At 42.8% G+C, this 10,936-nt stretch overlaps 1 protein-coding gene across 1 annotated transcript in view; it reads right to left on the reverse strand.

The window, feature by feature from the left end:
- The window catches only part of BMPR2 (bone morphogenetic protein receptor type 2), a 291,892-nt gene that overhangs the window by 33,360 nt on the left and 247,596 nt on the right, over nucleotides 1–10,936 (reverse strand). The window contains exons 7-8 of the mRNA XM_019523499.1: nucleotides 5,229–5,343; nucleotides 1,958–2,118 (exon numbers count right to left, since the gene is read on the reverse strand). Coding sequence (XP_019379044.1) covers nucleotides 1,958–2,118; nucleotides 5,229–5,343 — 276 coding nt within the window. The remainder of the gene's footprint in view (nucleotides 1–1,957; nucleotides 2,119–5,228; nucleotides 5,344–10,936) is intronic.

Genomic DNA, 10,936 nt, shown 5'->3' on the forward strand with positions numbered 1-10,936 from the left:
CCCCTGGTTCGCCATCTTGGGACCAGACGTCCCACCCCCTGACTCCTGACCTTTGCCGCCAGAAGCCCCACCCCCTGACTCCTGACCTTTGCTACCGGAAGTCCCTCCCCTTGCACAACTTACCAGGTAGCAAGGGGTTGTGCCCCCTCTAGCATCCTGCCCCAGCAGTGAGGTTTCAGGGTCATCAGACCTCCCCTAGAACTTTCCCCCTACCTGTGCCAGCTGGTCCCAAAAGGAGGAGGCACTGCTTCTGCTGGCCAGTGCCGACCCAGCTGGCCTTTCCCCGTCCCCAGCAGCACCTGGGAAGTTGGCTTTAGCCTTATGCTGCTCTGGATGGGACAGACCTGGCTGGGTCTGCACCAGCCAGGAAAGGCAGCATGCAGCTGAAGTCGGCTCCTCACATGCTGCTGGGGATGGGAGGAACCTGGCCGGGTCTGCACTGGCCAGCAGAAGTGGCAATGGAGCCATGTGCCCCTTGAAACTGACCGGTGCAGGCAGGAGGAAAATGCAGTGGAGCCCCTGCCACTCCAGCTGGGCTTATCCTGTCCTGAGCAGCACATGGCTCCACCACCACCTCTCCTCCCTGGTGCTGACTGGGCTGGAGCTGTGGCCCAGCTGCCGCTTCCCCTCCCCAGTGCCAGCCCAGCCTGACCCTGCATGGCCCGATCGGCACGGCACAGGGAAAGCCAGCCCAGCAGTCTCTTTCCTGGGCTTACCTGCAAGGCAGGGCCCTTTCCGGTCCCGTGCAGCAAAGCAGAACCTGGCCCAGACACTGTTTCCCCTCACCGGCCTCACAGGTTCTGGCCCAGCCCCCCACCCCCTCAAGCTACAAACATGGCCTGAGCCGGGGTGGGGCGAGGTCAGCTGGGTCAGGCTGAGGTCAGGGTTGGTTGCCTTGTAACCAGAACCCAAGAAAACAGCCTGGGATGCTGCAGCCGGTGGCTGGTGCCACTGGAGGCTTTGAGAGAGGCAGCCACCATTAACATCGGTTTTGAAGGGGCTCTGTGGGCCGGAGGGAAGTGATTGGTGGGCTGGATCTGGCCCACGGGCCGTATTTTGCCCACCCCCAATATAAGGCCTAATGCAGCAATTCTCAGCCAGGGTGCCTTGGCACCTTAGGGTGTCTTGAGATCCTTTCAGGGGTGCTGTGGTGTGTCATGCAACGTTATCACTGTTAGGTGTGCAAACATGCTTCACAAGATAATCCCAGTGATATCAAATAGTACCCATAATGTTAAAAACATTCTGGGTTGTACTGGTCTGTGTGTATTTTTTGCAACACAAGAATTGCTCTATTATTTTTCTGTCATCAAAAACTGAGTGAAAACTAAGCTGGCATTTTCCCAAGGGGGGCTATGAGTCTTAAAAGGTTGAGAACCACTGGCCTAAGGGATAAGAGTCTACATCATAACAAACACCACTGTAGCTGCACCGGGTGCTGATGGGTTTCAGCAGAAAGATCAACAACACTCTCTGGCATTCAGACATGGTTTCCCCAAGTTTGCGCTAATGGACTTCAGCATGAAAACAAGCACCCAGAGCAGATCAGGGGTTGAGGTGGCACAGTTGTTTCCTCTGCTGCTGAGAGCCTGGCACCAAACAGGTGTGCAGCAAGCTCTCCACTACCATTGTATCCCCCCCTTCAGCATGCAGGATCCATGCCTGCTGGTATCCTTGCTGACCTGTTGTACCTGTCCTGTTAATAGAGGATTTTGGTCTCCAGAGCCATTGACCTCAAACCTTGCAAAAGAACTAAATTCTTCAATGTTCTTTTCCCCATATACAAATCTGTTCTTTTCCCCATATACAGTATCTCTCCCCTCCCCCAAAGGAATTCTATAACTACTCCGTGCTCACTTGAGAAGTAGGTATCTCCAGATTATTTCTAAATTAATGTCTCCCCTATTACATCCCATTTACAAAGACCTATTACTGTGCTTTCTTTATTCATGCTTACCTCACTAATGGCTGCATTGTCCTCCTCGCCTGGGCGTACCAGTCTGTTTCCAGTTAGCTTCATGGATAGTCCAAAATCACTAATTACACATGTTCCATCATTCTTCACCAGTACATTACGGCTATTCAAGTCCCGATGGGAAATTGCAGGTTTGTAGTGGTCTGTGGGGATATATGAAAGTGTTCATTATTAACTGAAAAGCACTTCCGATTGACAAAATAGGAATCTCATTGTGTCTGCTCATTTATTAAAACACAAAATATAACTTCCTGAAGTTAACATTTTCTTCCTTATGGCCACAGAAACATACTTTAGTAACCATAGAAACACTGACTGATGTTCATAACATCTTGCTATGTCTATTGGAACGGGGTCCCTGCCCCATTACTGAGGGGGAGAGGGAGCCCAGGATCAGCTGGCTGGCCCAGCCCCTGGAACAGATTTACAGTGGCGAAGGGGTCTTAAATAAGATGGTTGTCCATCCTATGTGCAGGCAGTGATTGACAGGGGTGGAAGTAGATGGTCAGGTGACTCAGGAAGAGGCTTATAAACCCAGGGCCTAAGAGAAGGGACACTGACATAAGAGCCACAGGAGGCAAAGCTCCAGGGAAAAGCCAGTCCAGGCTGCTCACAGAAGAAGGACTCTGGGCAGAAGGGGAGTTGGAAGAAACTGTGCATTCCAAGCAGCAATAGATAAGTGCCTTGAGCCTTTGTGGCAGTGCTATCATAGGGCAGGATTAAGCCTGGGAGGAAAACCTTTTTGTTTTGGGAGTGGACAATCATGGTTTTGGTTTGGCTTTAAACTGAAGGACCAGCTGTGGCTGTAAGGGGAGGACTGGAAGCCACAGGGATGCTGCAGGGACATCCCAACACAGAGCACTTCTAGGACCTGAAGTCCAGTGGGCTGTGTGAGGGCAGAAGCCCAAACACTTCAGGAGGACTGCTGCTTGTAAGAGGATTGAATACCTAGCAGCAAAGACTGTGGGGTGTGAGCCTGAAGCCCACAAGGGGCGAGCCCAGGGGGCAGAGGGGCCCAGAGCCCAAGAGGGGTAAGCTGGGGCCCAGGAGTCTGGGGTCCTGGTACAGTGGACCTTGGGTGCAAAAACCCAGCTACTAGATTAAAGTGGGTGAAGGCTGGGGAGGCCTTAGCCCAGACAAGAACCAGTCACCACAAAACCCACTTCTGCCTCTTAGGTGCAAACCCCCTATGAAATCATAACATCAAGGCAGTGCAGGTGAAATAATAGGGTAGGTGAACCCTGAGAGGACAGAGGGGAGTAGCAGGGTAGTATCTAGGTGGCGAGTCAGGCAGGAGAGGGGACCTTGCCACTTTACCGGTGACTCCATTACACTCTGCAACCTATTATTAGATAATTCTTCTACACAGTTTTAACAAAACCAGCAAGTTTATTTTGATTCCCACAAAGATTTCAGCATAGCTTAAGCAGGCAAGTCATATGCATTTAAGCACAGACCTGCTGTCCCAAATTTAACTCCCAGCCCAAGCAACTTCCTGATACCAGAATCCTCCCTCATATGAGGCACAAGCAGCTTGCTTTACAATTAGCTTGGCACCTATGCAGAAACTGGACGGGGGCAGTCAGATCAATATACAGCTCACATTTGTTCCAGAGCTTGAATACACTAATCCTGCAATGGATCAGAGCTGCCCCAGGAGAAACCTCAGGTTATTCCTAAACGTACCTCTCCAGCTGGACAAATGAACGCACTGTTCCCCAACTGCCTGGTCTGGCTCTCAAACTTATTTTAATGCCTTCCATGACTGAATGTGAACAGCTGATATCTGGAAAGTCACTGCTTGGCAGCAAGAATGAACTGTTGATCTAAGCAAGTAACAGGTCTTAAACTAAGTCACAAAGTATCAGAAAAGTCTAATATATTAAAACACTTAAATGCTGCTGGAAGTCTTATCAGTTCTGAGCAATTTTTTGTGGACTTCACCGTAAGTTGTGTAAACCTTTGCAGAAGCTTGTTACAAAAGGACTGAAATGTACTTATCATAAAATACTGTAAACATAACCTTATCTAGCGTTCTCAAATTACGACTGCTAGCCAGCGGAACAGTTTGTATCCATTTTTTAATGGAGCCTTGTTTAGTAAAACAGCCAAGAACGCAGAACTGGTTTATTATGGTCTTATGTTCCTAGAATCTGAGTTCATTATGCATTGTAAGTTTCCCCCTGGATTATACACACACAAAAAAAGACTATTGTTCTGTCTTTCTTCACGGTGGTAGAAGGTTTGTGTAATTGCAGCTGCTTAATGGAAAGACTTAGCTGTATCTTTCACAATGATTAAGTTTAAGGTGCTGGCTGCAGTTTCACTGGCATATATGAATATAAAATAGGCTAATGACAGCCTTGCTTTTGAATAGGTATTTTCCTCTATTTTTCATAAACATTACTGCTTACATTCATTATTATAAACTTCCTTTTAACCAAAATTTAGGACATTCTCAGCTTCTACTATTTACTGGTGAATTAATCTTCCTGTGCCTTACTAGTCCTTTCATTTGTAGTTACTATTTCAGTGACAAACCATACTTTTTAAAATTTTACATAATAGATCTCAGAATAACTATCATATAATTATACTTTAGCTATAAAAATGTTGAATGAAGCATGCAACTAAAAACGAAAAAGGTGCATCTCAATAGTTTGTCCCGTACAGTGTTGTAATAAAGCATCAAATTAATTAGGTGTTTGTATTTATACATAGGAAAAATATGGTCCCTTCCCTGAAACAAAATGTTATAGAAGATAAGACTACAATAAAACAGAAGATATAAATATTTTCCTTCCATATACATAATATGCATACTTTTAAACTGCAAATACTGCTTCTGTGATATATATATGAACTGTGATATATCAGAACACTTCATCTGCATGCTTTTTTAAATTCAGATAGTGCATGTCAGATCCTCTGCGTCTTTAGTCATCTCTTACTATGGCACAACAGTATTGTGCAACTCAGCTTCTCTCTTGCATGTTTGTGGAGTTTTGTTGGCTCTTTGTCCACATTTTCATAAAAGTACCTACAGATCCAGACCATGGTGTTGGAGTACTCAGGAGACGGATATACTACAGGAAGCTATGTGTAGTCTATATTTTTACTTATCATCTGCTCACAGTTATTTCTTAAAATAAACTATTTCTCTTTGATACTGCCTGTGAAAAGGAAAAGAAAAACTACTACCTGAAACCTATCCCAATTATTCTGCTCTAAATACATCCCTTCCTGATCTTACCTCCTCGAGGTAACTCCGTGTGAAGGTATGCCAGGCCCCTGGTTATTGAGTGGGCTAAGCGACAAGAGCTCACCCAATCACTTGTATGGAGACTCAAATACTTGCACAGAGAACCCTAGAGGGAAAAATAAAAACAGTGGTTTGAAATTGTATCAACCTTAATTATTAAGTCAAAATATTTTAAAGAGTCTGTATCACCAAGTGTTCCCCAGACTCTAATTCTGCAACTGCTCATGAGTTTTATCTAAAAGTTTAACAGAATATTGAATAGAAGGTTGAAGACTGAAAAATTATGCAAAAATAAAAATAAGTTCCTGTGAGGTCTTTTAAGACCTGAAGAAAAATGAACATTAACTATAAAATTACAGTAGTTTAGATAGACTGCATTTATCCTTTTGCAGCTATTCCAGTATTCTGAAATCCTTCGTAAAGAAGGAAGGTAATTGGAGACAATTACCTGGAATGCTAAATAGTGAACTCTGAATAATCAGGACCCATAACAAGAGATTTACTGGACTAAAAGCAACCTTTACTGTACATATTTTATATTTCAGAAGGACAGGGGCTAGTCAAAATGAAGAGAAAGCACCACCCAAGTCAGATGGCTCACTGGGTTAAGGTATACCAATTACTGGGCCACTAGAATGCAAACAAATGGTGCAACTAGCATCATACTCTAGTCTTCCTGATTCCCCAGCCTGAATGGCCAGGTATTCATGTACATGTGGGTCATCTAGAGGCAGCCTTTGGCATGAGCCAAGAGTGAGGTTTTAAACTGATATCTTCTGTAACAAAGTGGGACACCTTAACTGCTCTGCCTCCCCACCCCAAGGGAGCAGAATTGGTAGCAACATGTAGTTAAATCTGGCCAACACTACCCATGATAAGGTGGTATTTTCAGTTGTTGATAACTTTGCAAAACATTAGTTGACTGAGTTGATAATTCTCAAGTTTGCTATCAATTTATTTGGAAGACTTCTGAAAAAAATTCAGGAAAAATTCTGTTTCAGAGAATGAAGTTATGGGGAAAACTGAGTTTTGCCAATATTTAATTACTTTTTCTGAGCCATCTCTTTGGCAAGCTTCAGCATCTCCTGTGTTTGGAAAACAAGCTTTAAATTTGTTGGTGGGTGGGGTACAGCAGAAAAGAAGCAGGAGTAGTCCTGCAGTATAAGAGGAGCCTTTTATAGTCCCCATGAAAATCTATTCCTATTTGGCTGAAGTTTGTGCCTTTCATAGTAATCATCACACCATATTTATAGCTTTTTAGAGATATTTTGCTATATTCCACAAGGTTCTGCATTGGCAGTCTATGCATGCTCCAGTCCAGCACCACAGAGCTTGTAGATGCCAACTTCACAAAATATGCTTACATGCTCCACTCAGCATCTTAGATAGAAGACACTTAGGTAATGGACAGACATTAATTTTTCTTGCTACAATTCCAGGAAATTTGCAACACTAGAAATCTTCCCAAGAGAGAGAGTTTATAGGCATTTCAGCCTGCAGCCCCTCTCCAGGTCTCAGAAAGGCATGGGGAGAAGCTGCTGCTCCACTCCCTCTGGTCCTTCGTCTGGGCAAGGCACGGGAAGCCTTTCCCTGCCACTTGACTCCTTCACGTCCTGAGAGGAGCTGGACAGCTGGGAAATGCTCCCTTCATGTTTCCTGGACCATGGTTACCTCAGGGTTACTCCTCTCAGTCCCACGAGGAATCTTAGGAATGAAAACTAACATCTGACTATGTAAATAGAAGTTAAGTATCTCTACCATTAATAGAGCTTTTTATAATTTATATACATATTCATATTTAATTTAAAAAAACCAGCTTCATGTAACTTCTAATTTTTTTGGAAGTCTAGTAAATATAGACACTTGACTACATTTGGGATATACTGCATCATACCAAAAGGTGGTTTAGATGGGATAAATGTGTATAACACAGCTTAGAAGTACTGGAGTCTGGGATAGAAGTTTAATCCAATGTTTATTTAACATTATCAGTCCAAAACCAGCTGAGAATACAGTTCCTGTCATTCCTATATTTAGTTATAAAACTCTTAGAGCCTTTTAAATTCACACTGTATAGCATACAGAGCCACAAATAGATAAGCTGTTTGTTGGAAAAAATAGGACAAGTGTGACTTGCATACATACCCCATGCACAAACCAAATTTTATTTTGTGTTGCTTAAGTGTTGTCATATGCAGATTGCAAGACACCTAACCCATGCTGCTTCTATGCTCTAATAATGAAAAGAAACCCTGAATCCAAGTAGTAATTCATTATAGATCACTTTACATTTTAAATATTTATTTTTAATAAATATTTTTTCTGAAATAAAAAAAACACCATTGTGACTTTCCTTTACCCTAACAACTATGAAACTAGCCAGAAATTTCAAAGTATCTATGGATATCAGAAAATTCAGCACTTGTCTCCCGAGTGCTAGAGACAGACTTGATTTTATCTAGCACATAAAGAGATTTTGCATACAGCTGCCCTTATTTAGGATAACGTCAAATATTTTGAGTCTTATTTCTCTGTATAATCACACCATTACTCAGTCTGTTTAGTCTACTCCTCCCACCATGTCAGTACTAAAAATCAGTCTCTATCTGCTCATGTAGACTCTGGAATCCTGAGGATTTCTGCTGTCTCTGCTAGTTCTGAGTTATATTTGGCTTTCCATTCCAGCTAGAGCATGAATAAGCTCACTCAGACCTCTCAACCTGCCAGGGACCAAATGTAGGAGACATCATGCTAGAGACCCAAAATAAGGGTGGCACAGAAATTATTAAAATGAAAAACCTGAACCCCTTTCAAGATGATTGATTTTAGTATGAAATAACTTCATCTATAACCCAATAGCCAGGATTCTTAATTTCTGAGGCAAGTCATTTTCAACAACAGAAGTGAAAGGGCACCACATTTTTCTGTGGATAGTTATTTTTGGGACTAAAATTAACTATGTCTCTAAAAAATGAAGCACACTTGAGAATTATGAACTCTTTGACAGCTGCAACATCAGCTACAGGAATGGTTTCTTGGTACTCCACTGCATCTCTGCTTCCATCATATTTTAACGCTGATATTTAGGGGCATCTAAGTCGGATTTGAAAGGAAGTGCAAAGGTGATCCTCTGGAGTCTGATTATTTTCTGATCATGGATGGTATGTGGACACAGAAAAGAGATATAACAAAGTCAGAGACGCTTTCTTTGTCCTCTGCTGTAGCAACTGTATGAGGGAAGATGGTCTAGATATTATGGGCATGTCCTCATGAGCACACATGTGCGGGGGCGTGTTTCCCATGGCACAAATAGCAGCGGCACATATTTGTGCTGCTGCTATTTGTCCCTGGGCACATCCCTGAACGTGCACTCCGGCACACGGGAAAGGGACCTGGGTGGGGCAGGGGGGCCTGAAACCAGTGCCTGTGCTGATCCCAGCAGCCTTACCTGGGGGACTCTGGGCCTCCTGGGGCAGCAGCGGCATTGAGTCAGCGGTTCGGAGCTTGGCTGGCAGCTAGAGTGTGGCTGTGGCCAGCCAGGCTCTGTTTTTTGGCAGTGCATACTGCTGCCATGTGTACTGCACAGCTTTTTTTAGCAGCAGTTTTTTTTAACACCAGGATCGCCCAGTGTAAAAAACCCCCCAAAACCTGCTGCACTGCAAATTAGCAGCACAGAGCATGGGTGCATGCGAACTGCAAACCAAATGTACGTGCTCATGGGGATCCACCCTACAGCACTAAAACTGGGACCTTCTGGTAGATCAGCAAAAGTTAGGGTTTTTGCATCCAATCTGCTTCACATGATTAGGTGCGTAAGGCATAGTTCAGTCATTACTAACCTATTTGATCCTGGATCATTTTCTTCATTTTGATCAAACCCTTAACCTGCAAGTCTGCTGCTTCAACTATGAATGTGTTGCACTGATTTCTCTTCCTTTTGCTTTAGGGCTTTTAAAACAAGGCTTGTTTGGGGAGCCTGTTAGCCAATATTCCCGGAACACAGTCACGGTAAGTTCTGTACTATTTGTTACTGTGGGTGAATTATACTCATTTCAAGATCTCAGCATTCTTATTCTATATGAAACTTTACTTTGAATATCCAGGCAGACATCTAGACAGGAAGGCATTTAAACTTCTTTTTGATGCAATTATTCTTCTAGGATTCCAGTCATACAAGAATATGCCTAACAGATTGCTATAAAGATTCATAGCTTAGTGCTGATGCTTTAGACTTCCCTAATGAGGTGAGTTCCTGAAAAGCAGTGCTTGCTTTCCCAGTTGAGTCATCCTATCACAGATGCAGGAATCTGAGTTATGAAAGATGCTGCCTAGGTACATAAAGTCATCAGCAGCACTGAAGAACATTTCTAGAACAATGGAATGATTTCAGGTCGCATTGGCTTTCATAACCCTTATTTTTGACTTGCTGATTATAAGGCCTAATTGTTTAACAGTTGTGACTAAGCTATCAGTCTTTTGTTATATTTTGTGCATCGCTGTATTCAAGAGGAAGATATAATTCGTAAAGTTCAGATTTCTAAGCACTCCATCTGCCCGAAGAATTTCTAAACCTGATGCCAGAGATAGTTCAGAATCAACGAACATACCAAATAACAAAGGGGAGAGGACGTACCCTTGATTAACACCGGTAGGAACATCAAACCAGTAAACTAATTCCTGGCACAATAACTTGGTACATCTGGTGTCTTCATAAATATTCCAGAAGACCTGGATAGTTTTAGATGACAATCTACGGATTCCTAGCATCTACCACAAACACTTACACTACACTGTCAAAGGCTTTCTAAAAGTTGATGAAATTTAAGATAAGTTGTAGCTGCTGTTCAGTGCTTTGTTCCATGATAATGCACAGCATGAAGTTATGAGCAATAAAAGAATGGGTGGGATGAAAACCAGCTTGTTTTTCTCAAAATCCACTGGTGATAGGATTATGGATTCTGTTCAAAACCATTGTACAGAAGAGTTTCCTGGGGACTAACAAAATCATGCTCTTAAATCTCCTCTCTCAGGCCATTCCATTATTTCACTGTTCCATTTTTGTGGTGGATTCTGTCTCCTGTACTTGGCTGAAGAATCCTAGCAGCATTTTCAAGTTCTCTTCACCATTGGCTTTGAATAGACATGCAGTTATTTTATCCTGCCTCCCTCCTTAAAACTTAAAGCCAAAGCTGCTTTAAGTTCCCCCAAGGTGATTTCCTTGCAATTAACATTCTATTCTTTCATTTGTTCTATGATGTCTAAGTTGATTTTTACTTCAGGTACAGGCCTGCTTATTATACAATGAATACGTTCTACTCTTTTAATTTGTTCTTTAGGGACAGTGAGAATATTTCCATAGAATCGGAGGAAATGTAACAGAAAATAAGGCTGAAAGGAACCTCAGGAGGCCATCTAAGTCCATTCTCTGTCCCATAGCAGGTTCAATTATAAACCATTCCTGACAAGTATTTATCTAACATGCTCTTAAAAACTTTAAATGATGGAATTACCTGCCTAGGTAATTTCCTCCAGTGACTAACTGTCTTCACAGTTAGAAAAAATTTCCTGTGTATAACCTAAATTTCCCTTTTAGCAATTTAAGCACATTACTACTTGTCCTATATCTTGTGGACATGGAGACCATTTTCTAATCTTCCTCTTTTTCACAGATTTCATAGACATTAGGGCTGGAAGGGACC

The sequence above is a fragment of the Gavialis gangeticus genome, unplaced genomic scaffold (assembly GCF_001723915.1).
Source record: "Gavialis gangeticus isolate Ggan-Ray unplaced genomic scaffold, GavGan_comp1, whole genome shotgun sequence".
Taxonomy (NCBI): domain Eukaryota; kingdom Metazoa; phylum Chordata; order Crocodylia; family Gavialidae; genus Gavialis; species Gavialis gangeticus.